General features: G+C 44.8%; 1 protein-coding gene across 12 annotated transcripts in view; it reads left to right on the top strand.

The window, feature by feature from the left end:
• Window positions 1-21480, top strand: part of LOC138200603 (ephrin type-B receptor 3-like) — a 61937-nt gene that overhangs the window by 10436 nt on the left and 30021 nt on the right. For all 12 annotated transcript variants that reach the window (XM_069153429.1, XM_069153425.1, XM_069153422.1 and 9 more), the window contains exon 2: window positions 19864-19928. In XM_069153429.1, coding sequence (XP_069009530.1) covers window positions 19864-19928 — 65 coding nt within the window. The remainder of the gene's footprint in view (window positions 1-19863; window positions 19929-21480) is intronic.

Raw genomic sequence — 21480 nt, 5'->3', positions numbered from 1 at the left:
AAAGACAGAGACCGGATTAAAAAAGATCAAGCGGGCAAGGCTTCTCCCCAAAAGTTTATCTGACCTTTCTTTTACCTTTTGCAAGACTCACATGACACCACTCTGGATTCCAACAACACTGGAGGGCAATAACAGATAGAAGGAAGCGGATTTCAATTCTTTGGACACCCCCTCTTTGCTATGATGCATAAACTACCTCATGCTCCTTTGGAGTTTGAGCCTCTAACTTGGCTAGGTGAGCGATGTGTATGGTGAGTCCAACTCTCGCTATGCTCCACTCCCCCACCTACCAAGTCAAAGTCAGAAAGGTTATCATTTATTAAAGCCCCTTAAAGCTGGAGCGATGAGTATGTGTGAGGCCATGCAGAGTGAGAAAAAGAGGGAGGCAAGAGGACAGGGTTCAGAGGGTTCTTATTTTCAAACGCCACTTAGTTCTGTTCATTGGCCTGCCAGTTCATTTCAAAAGGTGTTGAGTGAAGCAACTATGCAGGCCAGAGGTTGTGGGGAGCCAAGGTCAACTGAGTTAGGTTTAGCGGAGAAAGGATGGAGGGGGACAGGTAGGCAGCGGAAGAACAGAAGGAAGGAGTGCGGAGAGGTGAGAAACAGAGCAGCAGTAGGTTCTGAGATTGTGGGATCCATCGGAGCAGAGAAACTGTAATCTCCTGACTTGGAATATTGCCACCAATCCATCGTCCAAGTCCTTACTTTCACACCAGGCAGCTTCCTCCCAGATGCAGGAATGCACCTGAGAAGGGAGATCCATTGCTTTCCATTACCCTCAGTCTCTGTATCCTGGTCCCACATGGAGGGTCCAGGCTTTGATGTAGTCTGGAAAGAGTCTGCCGGCGGCTTTTTCTTTTCATTTTACAACCAGAGCCAATCAATGGAAACAATGAGCAACAATTTCAAGATGCAATCTCCAATATTGTCTGAATATGCGAGTCAATGGCAGATGGAACAAAATAATTAGAGTTGAACAGGAGGCAGAGGGAGCAAATGAGTCAACACAAATCTCAGAGTTGTAATTGCAAGCTTACCAAGAGCCGAGCATAGTTGTTTTATTACCTGCCCATAGTTAAAGGTGCAAGAAATTCAAAGCTTTGTAAAATTAAGGTTATCATTGGGAACATAGCACAGTGTCATTTTCAAGCATCTGTTTTTTTAGAGTCTTAATGGTTAATGTGTATAAACCAATATATTGTGTTACCATTTAATTAGAGGAAGTCTGAGGTTGTATAACTGGGGTTGTGGTATGAAACAAGTTAATCAGGTACCAACATCTTCAAGGTTCCCACCGCATGTATTGTGCCAGCCAGACAGGTTGGCCTGTCTGGCAGGCTTTTCCCAAGAAGACAAAACCTTAAGGCTTTCCACCTTGTCCCTTTCCCTGCCCTGCTCTAAGTCTGTGATCTCTCCGCACCCTCTGTTAAACTGTTGTTCTAGTCCTTTGTTCCCTCATGTCAACCTTTACAGCCACGGTTCTACCCTCTACCTCTCTTCAGTTCCCTCTTCTGTAACTGCAGCTTATCACAGTTACAGTCAGTACTAATTGCGGTATTATTTTCCCCCACCGGTTATCTCATGGCCTTCTGATATCAAAATCCCAAAAGCGACAGACAGCAGCAGGGAGACAGATGTCATTTACTGTTAGGAGACCCATTATTGTTGTCCAGGACTTGATAAGGATTTGATTGTCACAATGACTTCCCCTGTTGTGCTTGGGGACAGGAGAGTGTGCAGTCACAAGGCATGGCAAATACATCTTTGCTCATTCTGAAATTGTTCCTTGTATCTCACAAAAGCCAGATGGTGTAAAGGGAAAAAGGAAACAAAAATAAATCAGGTTCAAAGACTATCACCTATATGACAGGTCTGACGCGCACTTCTCTTTCAACACGTCATTGTCGCCCTCGGCTTTTTTTTTTTCACATAACATGTTCTTTGCCTGTCAGCTTGGACAATATGAAAGATTAACGCAGAAGAAACGGCTCCAAGAAAGAAAGGCGAGGGTGCCTCAGTGGGCTGTAACTTAATATGCTGCTTTAGGTGGCAGAGGGTGTCTAAGTGTGAGTTGCAGGAGGTGTCTGGGATTTAAATACCGAGCCAAACAGCTTAGAGTGTGAAAACAATGGGCAGAGACATGAAAGTGGGAGCTAGAACACACGCAGGGGTCAGATAACCCCTGGCCAGATGGGGATGGTCAAGTGAACACGGGGGAAAGGATGTGGGAGAGGGGGAGCAGGGGTTTGCAATGTTTATGCCACCAGTGTCAGAAGAGGGACACAAAAGCATGGCCCTCTGTGCCACTTTGGCCTCTGTAAATCCCCAAGAGTGCAGGAACTAAAAGGGTGGTGATGATTAGAGATTCAATTTGGCTTGCTATCAATCAATGCCACCACGATAGACAGGAACGCTGTCGATAGCCCATCCTTGCAACCAGATTGGGTTTGTGCCTCTTGGGATTCACGCCCTTTTTTCACGCTTTGTTAATTAAGCGACCAAGCTGCCCCTGCACTTACTTATTTATGAATCTTGGCTTCGACGGGTACTGGAGACCACTCGGTCTCCCCTAATTAGTCTCTCGCTAATGGCCCTGCTTCCAGGCAATTCAAGACCACCGACCCTCATTTCGTCTATGCATACAGAAAACGATAACACCCACATGACCTTGGCGTTACACAATCCACATTGTCTGGTGTTGTGTTTCTGTGGCACTGGATAAAGTGCCTCACATGGGATAATGAGGCAACACTTAAAAAAATCAATTTCCATCTCCATCTGTCTAACTAATTCCTCACCTGTTCATTAACCCACGAATAGAGCAGTCTGAATGTGTTGAGCCTTGACAGGCATTAGATATAGAAGAGAACCGAAGAAACACAACTAGAGGTTTCATTTGGGTGAAATGGTTCCCACAGCAGCGTGGGCTTTGCAGATTTAACTCTGCCATTATTTATTTATAAATGTGTATTGCCTTTGTAAAAGTGGCTAGTTGCAAACATGGAAAAACAACAGCTGCATTCTGTTGACTTCGTAACACCTATGTGATTAAAGTATGCCAGCAACATGACATCACTCCTATCCAGTCTTATAATTACTGGAACTACCAATCAGTCCAGCAAACGCATGCCCGAAAGCATTTTTCCCCTTCCTTTAAACAGTGAAGTCACTGCTCAGGATCAGTAAGCCCATCCGCTGCGGCCTTGTGTGGTGCGGTTTAAATCCCATAAACACTGCTCGCAAGTCAGATTTACTGGCCAGTAGCCCTGGCGATTCATTTGTATTCTTCCCACTTTGGCTGGTTCAGGGTCAGATCCGATGACTAATCAGGTCAGTGCTGATCCACACCCTGCGGTTGGAGCAACCCCACCTAGCTCACGTGGACCACCAAGTAGACCGGCTTGTGTATTTGCGCTGAAGGTAGACAGAACACATGCGAGCTGGATGGAAACAAGCTGATATTTTTTTACACATCTCATTTCCCATGTCTCCTTTTGTGGAGAAAAACAAACTTGCACCTCGTTCTTGTTTATTCCCTTCTGATTTTATCGCCACAGGCCGCAACAGAGCTGAACCCAGCAGAACACATGTGCTAATGGGTGAGTTTAGGCATAAACATTGGGATTGTTATTTTTTAACTAGGTAAGTTTGCCACAGGCTGTCTTATAAGTATCACAATAAGGCAGGTGGGAACTTCTGGGTTAGTGATGAAAAAAGTTAACCATTGACTGGCTCGGACAACCTTTAGTGCAAAAACAAGATTCCTGCTGTTTGTGTGCATCAGAATGCACAAATAAAACCTGTTGCTCCTCTGGTTGCTGCTTCCTTCGGAGTGGCTTCACCTCCAAACACTTCAGTCCACATAAAATCATTTCAAAACTGTCGTCGAAACAGCACAAGTTAATCTATGGACTAACTATTGATTGTCTTAAAAGCCTGACCTTTTTATCCTATGACTCGTGCAAATGTTTGAACAAAACTTTTTGATTCATGTGTATATAATTTTCCCGTAATATCAATTGTCTCCCAAGGCTCCACACCCTGTTTTGTACACACACACACACACCGCTACTGGTGCTCCCAGTGATAATGTGGCATTTCTATAATATTTCTGTGCTCCTGTTAACGTTCCCAAATGAACCTTCTGTGTCCCTTGAGAGACACACACACACACACACACACACACACACACACACACACACACACACACACACACACACACATCCATGTAAGGTGGAAACGTTTTAGATACAGGAAAATGTGTGTGCGCAAACATGCACTGTGTCAGCACATTAATCAATGGGTGCCTGGCGGCCTTGTGGCTGGACTACTGTGTGTGTGTCTGTGTGTAGGTCGTGGTGGTGAGGGGTAATTGGTGACACCCCGCTCCCTCCAAACTGCCAGCTTTAGTTACACATCAATGAAGAGTGAATAATACATTAGCCAGGGTAGCCCATGTCCCAAGAGAAGGAGAGACGGTGAGTTAAACAGATGACAAAATGAAAAATATCTACACTGTATGTCTTCTAAAATGAAAAAAAACAAGAAAAGACATTTAACCCAAAGCTCCTTGTTCCCTCCTTGATCTCATTTGTCCTCCACGTCACTCAGCCAAACCGGCGAAACTCGCCCCTCCTCACTTTTGACAGCGTCCCTCTCCTGCCTCCTGTCCTGATGTACGACCAGCTTCTTTGTCTTAGATTTACGCTGCACACAAGACATCGTCAGACAAAACAGCAGACAAGGCATACACTTTAGGCCACTCCACTGGCTTTGGATTAGTAGACCTGCTGGAGTGTGTGAGGGTCCTTGAGTATGGAAGGGTGATGCAAGTCTTAAAGAGAAATAGAAAGCTAATTTTGTCTGTGTTGACCAGTGCTGTGTGTGTGTGTGAAGCCTCTGCATTTTGGGACCAGTGTGTCTGTTACTGTGCCTGTGTCAGTGTGTGTGTGTGTTGCTAACTGCTGTATGATTTATTCCCTCTTACTCTGCTGGTGCTGTCTGGGGGCCTCTGTGTGTCATGCCAATGCACAGAGGTCTTTATGTAATTGAAGTGGGCCTCTGAAAGCCCCCTGCCATATGGACTCCAGCAGCCTTGGATGTCTGTCTGTCCATCCGTCAATTTCTTTTAATTGCCCAGAGCCCGGATTCTCTGCAGTGACCATCTATTGAGCCTTTCTCCATTGGTTAAATATATTAATATGTAATAAGGTTTGGGACCTCACCAATCCCTGACCATGGGATTGACCAGATAATGCTGAGCTGGGCTGAGAACAGGTAGTGCAGATGCTGAAGGCTCTAGTGTGGGTGTAATTTTCCACATCCTGCCACTGTCAGCTTTATTTAATGAACTTCCTCTTTTCCTAAATCTTCTTCCTTTTTTATTCTAATAAATACAAATGAATCCCTACCCCTAAACTTTTGAGAAAAAAAGGATGTGTTTTTAAGCCCTTCATTGTACTGAAATCATGTTGCTGACTTGGATACAGTTTTGTGATGTTTGTACAGCAAATGTTGTTATTGTCTTGTGCCATAAAGTGGGTCTCCCAGTGAACTCTAAAATATAGTTTGGAGGTGAAAGGTTGCCAAGCAACACAGCAGTGATTTTGTTTATTGTGGTAATTATGCTAAGGACTTAAAATACATATAATACAATTTTTTTTGAGTAGCTTTGAAAGCGAGGAGCTTATTCTCCTTCTTCCTCTTATTTTATTTCCATCACATGGCATCAGACCTTCAGAGTCACATGAGGATTTTGTCTGAATGTTTGTCTGCTTCTTGCAATGCTGCCATTTTGGGAACTCAATTTTTTTTTCTCCTGTACTGTTACACTTACAGGAAGCCACTTTGCAGGAACATGAGCTAAATGGCTAAAATGTAAATGTAATGTACATGTAAGGTTGAGTAGATATAAGCATTGACACTGCCATGTTTTAAGATTTTTTTTTTATGGATGCCTCCGAGGCTTTCTCTCTCTGCGTGCCTTTCTCCTGGCCCGTTCATTACTGCTGCTTTTAGCAGCTAAAGAGGCAAAGTCCATTTGCACAGAGGAGGTCTAAAAAGTCAAGTTATTACAGCAGCAAAGTGTGAGATTAATTAACTCAGTGGCAATTAGGCAATACGGGTCCAACAAGAGTCTTGGTGGCAGCGAGGGGAGGGAGAGCGACAGAGATAGTGTGTGAAGGAGAGCTTCCACTCCAAAACAGATCAGCGTGATTAATCTATGCGAGCCATTTGTGGTTATGTGGCATCGAAAAACAAAATAGCCATAAATAATTATGGTCTCTCCTCTGCCCCTTTTACTCTAAGTTAATGATGCCAAATAACAAATAAACACATTTATCTGCCACCAGCCGCTTCACAAATAAAATGAAGCCCGGTCCACGAAATAAATATATAAAGCCCTTCCAGTAATCAGTCTGCAGCTGTTTGTCATCATAGACCATTAACCGTTGTTCACATCGCAAAGGATGGAAAAAGGCGGACAGAAATTAAGCTGTATCCTGCTATCTCATGCACAAGAGCAATGCTGGCGTCAAGGTTTTATCGGGGTGGAAACACCAAAGACTTCACTCCAAAGTCTCAAAGGTGCTTAAGTTAGTTATAACAAACCCACACCTGGGGCGGAGGAAAACATGGAGGTAAACAGGAGTGGTAGCCATATGTGTGAAGGAGAGAGAAACAGAAGAGAAAGGAAGGAAGGATTTGTGAGTGGAAGAGAAAGGACAACATCTCACAGCTGACCTGCCCAGTTTACCTTTCCCAGTGTTTTATACAAACAGCATCTGGTGTGTGAGTGCATCTGGGTCATTGTTCCTGTCCCTGTTTGTATTTGTAATGTCGCATGCGACATTAAGGTTTAATATAATTAAATTTTTTACATAAGGCACCACTCCCCCGACTTGTATGTGAGGGTACAAAGAGAAAGAGAGAGGAGGAATAGCTTGCTTTCCTGTGGTCTTTGTGTGTGCATTTGCGTGGCTGGTGCAGACAGGGTGTGTTCGTGAGAGTGTGTCAGTCACTCAAACCGCACAGCCCTGACCTGGCAGGATGCATTCCTCACTTTAACTGCCCTAACCTCCCTTTTGTTCTTTCTATCTTTGACCTGAATGGTTAATGGCTGGGCCAGCAGGTAAACGCTAACAAGCCCTCTGCCTGCTTAACAAGCTGATGTGAGAAGCAGCAGCCCGCCAGGGTTTGCACGTCATCCGGTCCTCCTCATCACTCCTTTTGAAAAGACAGGATGAGGGAGCGGGGGTGCCATTATGTGTGCTGGTGGGGCAGGGTAGAGTATAATTACTCATCCAGTAAAATTCCCCATCTGCCATTTTCTTTTTTTCTTCTTCTTCACAGGTAAATGAGGGCATACCTGGGAAATTAACATGACTGGCGGTGATAATTGACGTGATAATTACTCTGCAACATCTTCATAAATCACGAGCGGTTGCTCGATGAGCCAAAAGACGGCTTTTACTACATCTAGCTGGAGTACATGCTAATAGGGTAGTCCCCTGTTCCCATTTTGGTTCTGTTATTTTGTTTATCCTGTCTGTGCGAGTTTCCGAGGAGAAGTAGAAAAGAAACAAGCAAACCTCAAGCCTTTTGGTTTCTACCACCACAGTGTCTTTTAAACTGTTTTAAAGTAATTGGAAGCCGCTGGCATGTGGAAAATGTGGACCGCATTGGGGCTTTGCCCCTCACTGCAGACGCACAAGCAGCTGTTCCGGGTGGAACAGGAAGTTGCCATCTTTAATTAGATGCAACACAATCATTACATGATGCACTGGAAGTGCATTGAAAGGTGATCTGATATGTTGGCAGATGACTATATTAGCAGCGGCTGTATTAAGAGCAACAATAGCAGGGGCAGAGAGAGAGAAAGTTGGAGCGAGTCGGAGAGAGAGGGAGGCCATGTGTTTGTGAGAGGCTGTTGAAACAGAATGCAGAGCTTGGTGCTAAGCCCTTTTCTTGTGGTGCTCAGCCATTCAAAAAGCCACGGCTTTTATTCAATGCCTGGTTCCAGCTCTTTCGAGGCTACACCCGCGGTGACCAAACAGGATTTGTGTGTTTGTGTGTGTGTGTGTGTGTGTGTGTGTGTGTGGGAGTCTTAATAATATGTCTCATTTTCTGTTTGTATGCATTATAAATGATGTGTGTGCATTAGCATTATGTGAGTGTACAGTAGGAATCTGTACTCCCCTGTGTTTCAGCTCTGTTTGTTGAGTCAGCCATTGCTGACACACAAAATTGTCTGAAACCTGCTATTAGTGAGCTAACTGCTCACACACGATCTGACTATGCAGGCAGCACAATAGCTCCTCTCCTATTAAACAAAAGCTGTGTGTGTGTGTGTGTGTGTGTGTGTGTGTGTGTGTGTGTGTGTGTGTGTGTGTGTGTGTATGTGTGTGTGTGTGTGTGTGTGTGCTTCCAGGTCCTGTGAGACACCCAGATAATCAGCAGCTTCCACCCATACAATCATTGTATGAGTGTGTATACGCACATGCAAACACTAGTCCCCCGAGCCAATGAAATGTTTCCATTGAATTGTTTCCATTGAAATGTTTCCATTGAAATTCACACATAGGTCCCCAAGGAAACGTTGCTGCTATCACAGCTTCATATATTTGGCCTGGGAATGTGTGCTGCTATCTTCTACACAGTCTGTTGCTATCGAGCTGTTATGAATGGTTGCCTTCGCTGGCAAAGAGGCAGGAGAGTGAGAGGAGAGGAGAGGAGAGGAGAGGAGAGGAGAGGAGAGGAGAGGAGAGGAGAGGAGAAAAAAAGACTAGAGTAGAAAAACAGAGAAAAGGACAGCAGTGAAGTCGACAATGGCTCCCTGGGCTGCAGTAAGGCAATGAGCAAAAACAGTTCCCATCAGGCTGCATGTTAAACACAGACACTTCAGGCAGACACACAAACATACAGAGGACACTGTAGACATCTACACACACACACACACACACACACACACACACACACACACACACACACACACACACACACACACACACACACACACACCAAGTCTCTGAAGGCCTCTGTATGTCAGCATGCCAAAAACACAGAGGCAGTGAAAGAAGTGCAGGGGCTGTGGGGAATACAAGAGAGCATGTACCGGCTCTCCATCCTCTCCTCTCCCTCCTTTTCTCTCCTCTGTGTTCTCTCCTCCCTTCTGCTCCCCCCCTTTGTTACCTTACCGGCCCCTCTTGCCTTGCATTCCCATCTTTTTCTCTGCCCCCCCCCCCCCCCCACACACACACACACCCCAATACACACACACACACACACACACACACACACACACACACACACACACACACACACACACACACACACACACACACACACCTCCTCTCTCTTTGTCTCTGTTTTGAATATCTCTTCTTTTCTTCTGCATTCACATCTCTTACTCCCTATTCCCTCCTCCCGTTTTTTTTCCTTGACTCCTACTCTCTGCTTAATTCTATGGGGACTTACAAGCAGTGCTGCTATGAATGAGTTGTGCACTGAATTACTTTTTTTTTTTTTTTTTTAAATCACAAGCAGCCACACCCAAAGTTGGGACTCGTTTCCTCTCTCTCTTTTTCCTTCTCCGTTCACACGCCTCCCTCTAGCTTATCTCGACGAATAAAGCCACATTCAGTAGTTCTTTCCTCTGTACCTTGGCTGTATCAGGCTGGAGAAAATGCAGGTACATATCCTGCCACTGTTTTCACATGGCTCATCCCTCGTTCACTACCTTTCATTTCTGACGTAGATGTTCCAACATTTTTAATTTGACTGCAAACAGTTTTTTTTCTTGGTGCACTGATCCAGACTGACTCACTGAACAAATACAGGTGCATTTTATTTTAATTTAGCAATCTATTAATGGACACACTCACCTTAGTCATCACAGCTGTGGTCCCTGTAATCACTCTCACAAAAGAACACGGGATCTGTAGAAATGTGACTGGGGATGGATTAAGGTTAAGCATACAGGCACACGGAAGGCAGACTTGATATGCTAAATGTGCCTAGGACGGAGTTAGCGTGGAGTCCTGACACTCACCTGTCACATTGTTAGCCTGCACCACTAATACCCAAAATCCCTCTGAGAGGCAAAGGCGCCAGGTGAATATCTGCTCACAGACAGACACACAAAGACAGAGAGCGTGGAACCATGGATGTCTAGCTTTCGTACCTGTGCGCCTCCCTTTGTTTCAATGTAATTAGAACTTTCTGAGGATTCGAACATTTAATTGAAGCGAGACTGTTGTGTAAGAACAAGGCTCGCTTCAGGACTAATTAAATCACAATCTATCTCTCCCTCTTCTCATTTGACCTTTGAGGCACCTCATATTTATCAACTCACATGATTATTATCAAGGTTGCGAGCCGTAGAGTACCGTTTGTTCATTATCTACACCCACTGAGGAGCTGGTGGAACAGTCTGCAGGCTTTGGCCGCACAAAGCAGCAAATCAAAAGAAAATCGTCGATGCTTTATCTCATCAGGTAAATGACTCCACCGCCCCTCTTTTATTTTTCTCTGTTTGCAGACGAACATGTAATGAGGCGGTTCTTGAACATCAGTAACAAGCTTCAAATAAAAAACAAAGTACATGGACATTTGTCTGTTTAAAAAAATAAAAATTACGTGGTTTTTTTTTTATCATGTGCTACTTCCAGATGAAATGCAAAAGAGTCTGTTAAATCATTTGTAAAATAATCTCCTTTTCTTCTATAGCTTTTGTTCTATACAGCAAACTGCACTGTCTGCAGAACAGCACAGCATGCCCCCTCCCCCTCTCCCGCCACCCCCCCACCTGCTTTCTGCTGAGGTGCCCTTGAGCCAGACTTTGAACACGCGCTTACAAAGGGATTCTTTGGTGAAAAAGTATATTACACAGTGTATGTTATAAATAGGTGTGATTGAAAGATAATAGTGGAGCAGATGCAGGGAGGTGTGTTGGCAGCTTGTTATTTTGGTGAAGTCTTTTTATAGAAGTTTGCACCTACATGTGTACATGTGTGGGAGTGTGTCGTGTGTTTGTTTGTGTGTGGCAGACGGGTAAATCAATCGCTGCGGTGACTTACACTATATTGTGTTTTAAGTATGAAACGTATTCCAGGTGTGGGTGCCCCCTCCAGGGAGTGTGAGGGGAAACGAAATGTAATCAACAGCTGTAGTGACACACGCACTCCCTGTGTCACTTTGACTAATAGAAACATAAACACAAATACCCGCAAAACTTGACATGAAGATTGGTATTTCCATATGCAGAACCTCGAGGTAAAAGCGAACCTGCTGCTCACTTGCTTGTTTGCATTTTTCAGTCGCAGTTGGCTGAGTCATTTGCCAGGAAATCGGATGATGCCGTCTCGGCGTCTCACGCAGAGGCACACACTGCACGAGTCACCCCGTGCTTGGATTCAGCAATTTGATTCAGTGTTATATTTAAACAGTGTCTGCTGTCAGTATTTGATGTTTAATTGTATTAAAGGGGGAATAAAAAAAAAATCTACAATGCAGACTGGATTATAAAATGTTGTAAAACCAACAGGGAGAGGTGTGCAGAATTTCCAGGAAGGGCTGGGAGTGAAATATTACTTCATTTGTGGTCAAGTATTGAGGCAATAGTTTCCATGTTGGGTGATGTAAACATCCCACGGCCCCTCAGAAACCTGATCTGGTGCCCGTTTCCTGGTGGTGGTTAAACACAGGCAGACCTGATGCTCGGCAAATAATCTTTTGCAAATGCAAACCTTTCCAATATGACATGTAATACCAAACTTTCAAAAATCCTAGCAACAAAAACAACACTTGGTGGATTGTTACTCAAGTCCAATTCATTTTATGATAGTTTTTATCAACTTGTTAAAAATACGAAAAAAGGAAGTGCAACAATAATCGGCTCATTTACTGACAGTGCAGGAATTATGTTTCCATTTCAGGTGATCTCAGCATTAAACATTTTCAGTAAGAAAACTAAGACCATACATCCCGTGTCGTAAATCCACAGGCTCTGGGATGACTCCTCCACACTGATGTCTCAGTAGGGAATGAACAAAACCCAGTAAACTTTATGTCACACAGGAAGCCATGACTAAAAAAAACCAACACAAAGGTGGTTAGGTCTTCTCAGGCAAAGGCCCAGAGCTGTGCTAGTAAGTCACCACAGTCAGCATCAGCAGTCTTGTGGGAGCAGCACACACACGTGAAGGTAACTCAGTGAGGGGGCGGAGAGAGACGGGAAGATAAATGGTGAATGTTGAACAAAAACCTTGACGATGAATTGGTAACTGCAAGGTTCAACGTGTTCAGCTGAGATCACCGAGTTAGTTACAGTGTAAGTTAATGTCTTGAGCATTGATCATTATTTTCATTTACAAGTGGAAAAAAAGGCAAAAAATAATTTGCAGATCAGGTCGAATCACAGAAACTAAACAAAGATAGCCCCCCTGATGAAATGCATACACACACAACACACACACAGAACTCACACTAAACCTTCCCGGAATTGGATTTTCAAGGCGATCTGAAGTGCTTATGTCAGCCAATAAAACAAGTGCTAATGGCTAACCCCCAACTGTGAGCGTGCATGTTTGAGTGTGTACGTGTTATGCTGTCAGTACTGCTGATGAAGGGACTGCCACTTCTTCAATAGCAGCCCAACACTGAGCCTTTCAATGAAACCATGAGACAATGCAGGCTGCTGTGAATGCTGGGTCTCAGGCTGGGTCGGGATATTAACTTGGAAGTCAAGGCAAAGAAGGGAGAGAGTGTGTACGTTCACACAAGCACACGCACACACACACACACACACACACACACACACACACACACACACACACACACACACACACACACACACACACACACACACACACACACAATGAGAGGGCAGGGGAAAGCACTGTGGGGGGGAAACTGTAGTTTGTGAGTGTCTACTGAGCTCCCACTGGTCGTGGAATTTCTGGAATATCATGGAATTATAAAAAGTATATTCCAGACATGGAAAGTCAGGGTATTTTTTTTTTTTTTGAGCCATGTCCTAAATATCAGGGAATTTTGTTTGTAGCATGCTAACATTTTTCCAAAGGTATTTTTCTATGTAGTGTTATTTAACCTGTAAGTGGTTTTATCTCCTTCCCACTCCTCAACAGTCACTTCAGTCAATACGTGTTTTCTTTTGTGTAGCTGCTAACGAAGGAAAACATGCAGGAAAATAAACATTTCAAGAGCTTTGGCTACAAAACAACTTAGAAGATCGAATGAGTAGACGACAGAAAAGCCAGATGTAAAGTTTGTAAAAACTACCATCGATCTATTAAAATGTGGGAGAGGGAGAACTTCACAGCCAACAATAAGAAGCATGCTGCCCCCATCACTGCTCGGAGAAACTTTAGTTGTTACTTCATTTTGTTCCCATTTAAGGAGTTTGAGTTAATTCAGAAGTTGCTAGAAAATAAAATACTGATGCCGGATTTTGTCTGATCAGCACAAAGTGGACTGTTTTAGGTTATAGGTAATGGAAATTCAACTTTTAGTAAGTGAAAGTCTAGGAAATTGACATCTGACTTAGAGTGAAAACCCTTTGTCCATCTTTTACACACCTTTATACACCCATTATAGTTATAGAGTTAAACAATAAAAGGCTAGTTTCTTTTCTGTTCAACATTATAAGGGATATAAAGGTAAAAGTAAACAGAAGCAGAAACAACTTCCAATGACGCAAACATCTGTGACTCAAACAGCCACAGGATAATCATACTTATTCTAGCGAAAAGGTGGCTTCTGGAGCCTTACACACATATGTTCATGCACTTATTCAGACACACACATGGTGACTCACATGTAATCACACACACACACACAGAGGCACACCTGGTTTTGTAGACAGCTGCCCTGAGGGCTACCTGTTCATCAGAACCTCTGTGCTTTGTGATTAGGAGAGTAGAGGGGGGATTGGGGGGGGGGGGGGGGGGGGTGAAGAGAGAGAGAGAGAGAGAGAGATGATAGAAAGACAGGGGGGGGGGGTGAGGGGGTGAGAAACAGAGAGAAGAAGGAGGGGGGTAAAGACAAAGAAGCCCATTCCATCAGCAGTACAGGAACTAGACTAGACTTCATGAGCCCTTGAAAGAGGTAATACCCCTCCTTGGTCGCAGAGACACACACACACACACACACACACACACACACACACACACACACACACACACACACACACACACACACACACACACACACATATATATGTAATTTCAAAAAGCAGCTGCACTGGCTCACAGCGTCTTCCTTGCTGCGATCAGACCTCCTTCTTTTTACTGCTTCGCTGAACTCTGCTCCCTCAAAGCCTCCAACACAAAAGAACATTGTTGTTTGTTTTTGTTTATTTATCACAAAGTCACAGCGTCATCGGCAAGAGCTGCTTCTGGATACACGATGGGCTTAGCAGACACACACACACACACAAATAAAACCGTCACACTGTCCAAAATCCGCTGTTCAAAATCCAAAAAGTATTCAGCCAGTAGGTATCTTTTGATGAGGGGGAAATAACACAGGGCACTCCCAGTGACAAATTCAGAGGGCAAAGACTTGATTTAATTAGACTTCTCCAGTGGGAGAGGTGATACAAGAGTCCGGAGGAAGAAATTATGAATTATTAAATAAATAAGAGGAAATCAGAGACAGGAAAGGGAGACAGAAAGTTAGGAGAGCTTATTTACTACATAACTACGGCGTTACCCTGTTGGCACACACACACACACACACACACACACACACACACACACACACACACACACACACACACACTCAGGGCCAAACCTCTTGTGTGACAGGCATTGTCGGATGACTGACAGTGAGTGGTAGCGAGATGAAGTGTGTGTGTGTGTGTGTGTGTGTGTGTGTGTGTGTGTGTGTGTGTGTGTGTGTGTGTGTGCTAATGGGGAGGGGTTGTCATGGGAGGGGAGTCCGTTCAGGAATTCCACAGAGGAATCAACTCCTGGGCTTGTCCATGTCGCAGCAGCCAATTACTGTGACTGTGAGTGTGTGGGTCTGAGTGTGTGTGTGTGTGTGTGTGTGTGTGTGTGTGTGTGGGGGGGGGGGGGGGTGATGGGGAGGTGTTACAATAAAATGGAGGGGACTTCTCCTAATCATCGCCCTCTGGCCCAGCACAAAGGCAAAAAGACTGCTCGGACAATTTGAATTTGAATAGGATCTCTCCTCCTGCTCTCTTTTATTTATTTTGATTTTTTTTTTCCCCCTCTTCCTCCGCCTCACACTGGATGACAAAAGTGGAGCCAACAAAGATAGCTCACAAAGCAATCAGGCTAATAGCGCTAATAAGTTGAGCGTGGGGTCCTCTCTCTCAGTGTTGACACATTTCACTGTTTCTGTGGCTAAACAGAGGCTCAAGTGTTTGGCAAGCAGACGGCATAGTATTTTAATGGAGTGGCAGCCCCATGCCAGGTTGCCATGTGCTTGGTCTGTTTGACCGTGGAAGAGCACAACAAAAGCGACTCACAGAAGAGGTGGGGAGAAGATAATTAACTAGTGGAGAAGCCTGAAGGGAAAGGTTTTAGAGAAGGAGTCATTAGGGGATTTGAAGTTAGTATTATTTTTTCCTCATTACTTTTTTTTTTTTGGCAGGACAAAAAAAAATAAATCCTGCTTTCATCATGTTTCATTAATACATGCCTGAGGAAAAGACATTTTGTGTTGCACTTACAGCAGAAAACCTGGCAAACAGGAAGCTATCAGATCAAGAAGAAAACATTTGTTTAACATTTCAAACATTACTCTGCATGTTTTTAACACTCATATTGCAGAGGCTGCCGAGACACACAGTATCTTAAGTTGTCGTGCTAACAAAGCTTAAATCCCTCACCTGTCTTCTCCCTGCGACCATGAAATGACTGAACATTCCTCTCTCTCAATAATAGCCTTTCCTCCCCTTTTCCTCCTTCGGCCATTCTCTTTTTTTCTTTCTTTTAAGAAGTCTGCTTGTTTGAACAAAGAAATATTTTAAGAGTCTAGTAAAGCTGTGTGTGTGTGTGTGTGTGTGTGTGTGTGTGTGTGTGTGTGTGTGTGTGTGTGTGTGTGTGTGTGTGTGTGTGTGTGTGTGTGTGTGTGTGTGTTGGATGCGGCCATTGGGACGAATGCTTCAGTGCCCTCCCCTGTTATTAGGCTTGCCCTGTCATTACAGGATTAGAGTGTGGGGGTTGGCTTTACATGCATGTGTGTGTGTGTGTGTGTGTGTGTGTGTGTGTGTGTGTGTGTGTGTGTGTGTGTGTGTGTGTGTGTGTGTGTACGTGTGCATGTAAGCATTTTTTTTGCCAGTGTATGATCTCTCCAAGTCTGTTTGTGTTTCTGCGATTTTTCTCACACAATCAGAGCACGCAGAGAAAACAAATGTCACTTCCATTCTCCCCCCCGCCAACAGTTGTTATGATAATCCAGAGTGCATTTGACCTCTATGATAAAAAACAATTTACGAAAACGATCCTCAGGTTACTAGAACAGTGACTCGCTAATTGAATAGTTTTCGTATGCCGTAGGAGGTTGAAAAACAGTCCCGCGTACGCTGCACGTCACATCCATCACAATGTGAAAACAAGAGCGCAGATATAAAGATCAGCCAGACGTTTCTGGTGGAAAGAAGAGAGAAAGAACTTCGTGAAAGTGTGGGATAAACAGAGGATAGATGAAAATAAGGAGATGAGCAACTAGGTCCATCCTTTCGCAGGGATGATGAGAAAGAAAAGAGAGCGTGATTAAACAGTGTCCTGATCCTTCCACATCAGCACCCTTCATGCTCAACCTGTGACTGTGTTTTACAACACATGCAACAAATTTGCATGTTTATTTGCCTGATTTCTCCAACGTCCAATCTTTCCCTCTCTCCTTTTCCTCTTCCAGGATACGAATGGGTGAAGCGAGCTAAAACACAAACGAGAACACTTTCTGTGTACAGGGGAGGGTCTGTTTCTCCCCAAACTTGTCCTTCTGGTTTTCTTTCCATTTATTTTTTTCTCTCTCACCCTGGCCCATGAGGCAAGCTGCCAATTGTCTTAAAGGCTATCAGCAGCCATTTGCTTAAAAAACAAAAACAAAAAACCCTTTCTCTCTTTAATCTGTCTAACTCTTGTCCTCTACCGTCTCTAGAGCATAGGTCTGTTGGTTTGCAGTTGAAAACAGTTGCTTCGTGTGGGGACATATCACACTTTGTTCTCTGGGTTGTCTTGTTTTGTGTTTTCTATTCAGTTTTTAATATTGCAATATACTTGTATTACCTGGTGTGTTATTGACACAGATGCCTCACTGTACACATATCTACAGTACATGTGCACACAAACACACTGACAGAGGGAGCGGCTGGGTTAGGTTGGGGTCATCCAGTGCTTTTGCTTTGGCCCATTGACTCAGGATTGGTGCTCCACTTTGGGCACAATACAGGGCTTTGCACCAAATACACATGCACAAACACACACACACACACACACACACACACACACACACACACACACACACACACACACACACACACACACACACACACACACACACACACACACACACACACACAATTGCCCTTTGACACACACACATACACACAAAAACACAGAGTCATGCACACACACAGTCCCGGTAAGGTTAAACAATGCAGATGCATTGAGAAAGGAGGGGTCACGCATGCACTCCCGAATGATCTACTGTTTAAATCACTGACTCAGACGACACAGGTGCGTGCGTGTGTGTGTGTGTGTGTGTGTGTGTGTGTGTGTGTGTGTGTGTGTGTGTGTGTGTGTGTGTGTGTGTGTGTGTGTGCTTTGCGCTTTGCATATCACCTCTTTCTGCTCGGCGGTTCTCGATCTTTCCTCTCCTGCTCTCTCCCCGTCTGTCATTGTGTTTCGCTGTGTTGTCATTTTACGCCAGCTCAGCTCTAATGGCAAGCCGGCACGGCACACACGGCCTAGTTGTAATAATAAGGACCAGACAGCGGAGGTGTATCATTCCCACCACACCAGCTCACCTGCCTTGCGTAAGCTGTCAGTAACAAGTCCCAAATCGCACACTGTCACAGTATGAGTCAGGGGAAGTCCTGCAGCTCATACGCACTGACACACTTTCTGAAACGAGAACACTAGCAGGCTCGTGTTTGCTCGAGTGACAAACATGGCGGCTCCTGGTTGCAAACAGAGCTCTCGGCAAAAAACAGATTCTATTCATGATTGGTTTTAAAGCATTAACACTTTCGTCACGGAGAGAATACTGGAGACAGAGACAGGGGGAGGAAGAACTTTGTGACAAAGGCTGCGAGTACACGATATTCACTTCATCCCAGAGCCACTCCCAGGCAGACAGTCCTCTCAGCAGGCTCGCAGTGACACTTTCAGACCATTTTCCTCGAGGGCAACAAGCCTCAGTTACATCTGAAATTTGATTGTACGTGTTTTTCGGTTGGGAAGATATCCCCCTTTGGCTGGTACTCTCTTGGACGTGATGTTTTTGTTTTTTTACTAGTGTAACAGGCCCGTGCACATGTCAGAGACAGTGTCACTCAGTACAGCGGGAATCCCCAGCTGCAGGAGCGTGTCATCTCCACAGAGATAGACACAATTCTCAAGTGGGCTGGAGGTTGGTTGCATTCATCACTCCTGACTGTAGCAGTGGGGACAGCAGGTATTTGGAGAAGGGATGGTAAAATCTTTGGGTTAACTCATTTGTTTTGTACCCTAGCCTTAAGAGAAAGACAGAGGCAGGCAGAGACAAACTGAGAGTTGCTCGGGAAGCAGTGAACTGGACTGCAACATCTTGGGCTTCCTTCAATGACCAGGGACAGAGCGATCTCTTCGTCTGGTTGCGCTGTTTTCTTTCATCATCTTTTACTATCTTGTCGAACAGCACAGCGGTTGAGATAATAATGGTGGCTGCATGCTACGCCTTGAGCGCCAGGTAGTAAAACGACTCAACATTTATAGTCTTCCTTTCCTGCTCTCAGAGCTGGCATAGAAACAAGAGAGAGGAACGTGCAGGGGAGAATAAAGGGTGTAGCAAGAGAGATCCCTGTCCACCATTTTGTGTTTGAGTCTTTTGAGTGTGTGTTCCTCTCCGTGTGCCAGGGGATAGGTGTAACAGTGAGGTGGACTTAGTGTGTGTACGCATTCAAGTATTGACACAAAGTGAATCCAATTGAAGCGTACTGACCTCTGTTCCGCTCAAGAGCTCCTCTTTTGTGACACCTAACTTTATTACCCCCCCTCTCCATTCAGGCCTTCTGTTGGGTTTTATATCTTGTGGAGTTGAACATGTTGCTCACTCTGTGTGTGTGTGTGTGTGTGCGTGTGTGTGTGTGTGTGTGTGTGTGTGTGTGTGTGTGTGTGTGTGTGTCTCGCGGTGCCCTATGGGAAATGGAACTGCTTCTCAGTGAAACTTGCCGTTGGTTCCTTTCCCTTGTTAAAGCTGGTGACTAATTGAGACCAATTAGCCAAATGAGGAGCCACAATAAAATGTCACACAAACTGTCACCGATCGCCCACCTTGATCTCGGCCTCACTCACCCGCTATCTCTCACACACACACACACACACACACACACACACACACACACACACACACACACACACACACACAGACACGTACAGTACTTTTTTGTCTGAATGAACAGACCGGCGGTCTGAGCACGTCCTTTCTGTTGAGTTATTCACCCAGTTATCTGAGAGCAGCTTTGGTCAAAGCCTCTTATCGCTTCCTCGGATCCTTTTACAAGTTTTATGACATTGTTGTAAAACTATTGAAAGTTCTATTGATGTCCTCTGTCACCCTGTTCCTCTCTGTCTGACCTACTTGTTTTCTCTCTGCCTCCGTTTACAGAGACGTTGATGGACACAAAGTGGGCCACGACGGAATTAGCTTGGACTGCGCACCCAGAGACCGGGGTGAGTTTATTGGCCATTGTGTGTGTGTGTGTGTGTGTGATTGTGTGCCTGCGTGTGTGATTATTATAAGCAAGACAGATTCATGAATTGAGACACAGGTGTCAAAAAAGAGGAAAACAAAAAAGGTTGCTGAGCTCCGCTGTGCTCATATGTGGGCCGGCAGCAAATCACCCTTCAGGATGTGTTTTAACATTCATCAGGATGCGCTTTTTAGTGAGCAGAAAAAGATCCACTGCAAACCAATTTCACCGCCACACCCAGTCACAGATGTTCCTCTCCCCTCCTGCCTCACTGCACTTAAAACATGTGAAAAGTGTCAGTTTCCTCATGAAGTAACCTTTTAAACGCTGAAATATTTCTCGGCGTTGACCCGCTGCACGTCCGGACACCCAAATCTACCTCACACAAAGCGCCAGTGACAGCCTCATCGTGCTTTCCCGTGTGGCCTCCACAATGGGCTAAAGAGGAGCAGAAAGAGCCAGGACCCCTCCTCAGCTATACTTCAAAGACCGCAAGCACTCCTCCCCTCGCCTTTGTGTGGTCCTCTGACTTGGCCCTTGTGTTTTCAAAGATGGGACCCCATTTTTTTTTATATTTTGTTTTTATCCCGACTCACTTGCAGGGAGATTCCTCCCCAGCTGTTCGAAGTCGCCCGCCCTCCTTTACTTCCTTGTAACAAAAACCTAATGGAAGCAGACACAGTAGCCACCTCAGCTGTAAACAATCAGCAGGACAAACCCCCTCACAGCCTGGCATGCCCTCTTTCTGCTCTTTCTCCATTCCCTCCTCCCATCCGTCCATCTTCCCTGCCTCCCTCTGCCTCCCCTCCCTCTTGTTAAGTGACAATACAGAAAAGATGCTCCCACCAGCTCCAGGCAGACATGGCACAGGAACATAAAAACGCCCCCGTTTCTTTTCCAGCCGAACCTGCAACAGATGCTCCTTTTCAAGCGACGTACATACAGTGGCGAGCCTTTTGCACTCACGATTTCCCACATTACCCAGCAAAAGAGTGGAGTTTCTCCCCGGGCTTTTTTGTTCTGCAGCAGAATGTGCCACAAACGGTGCTTGTCCTCCCTCAGTTATCTTTCCACCTTTTGTGTTTTCTTTCCCTTTATTTTTCTCTTCCTGCACAAAAACGGAAAAACAATCAGTGGTCGTTGTTATCTTGTTTCTGTCTTTATGCGCACTATATTGTTTGTGTTTCTATTTGTATGCTTTTGTCACCCTGCAATAGGAGCAACGCAGTCTGATTTTGTTGGGGGAGGGGGGGGAGTGTTTAAGACGAACCGAAACAGCGTCTGAGAGGACCAACAAAGCAGCACACTGAGCAAGCTTGAAGGGAGGGGAAGAGTAGTAAAAATCCAGAGAAATGTCCGTGCAGCCAGGACACGGTGTAAAAGAGAGAGAGAGAGAGAGAAAAAAATTAAATTTCTAAGAGAAGAAATTAGAAATAGACCGACTCCAAAGATTCTCCCTGGGATGCTGTCCGGCCAAGTCTGAATAACAGCATCTCTGTCTTGTCTCACAGCGTTGCACAACACATCACGAT

Source organism: Embiotoca jacksoni, unplaced genomic scaffold, assembly GCF_022577435.1.
Source record: "Embiotoca jacksoni isolate LCO1_2020_lvr unplaced genomic scaffold, fEmbJac1.0.p SCAF_19, whole genome shotgun sequence".
Taxonomy (NCBI): domain Eukaryota; kingdom Metazoa; phylum Chordata; class Actinopteri; family Embiotocidae; genus Embiotoca; species Embiotoca jacksoni.
Note: the sequence above shows the minus strand (reverse complement) of the source record. Positions and strands in the feature narration are given on the sequence as shown.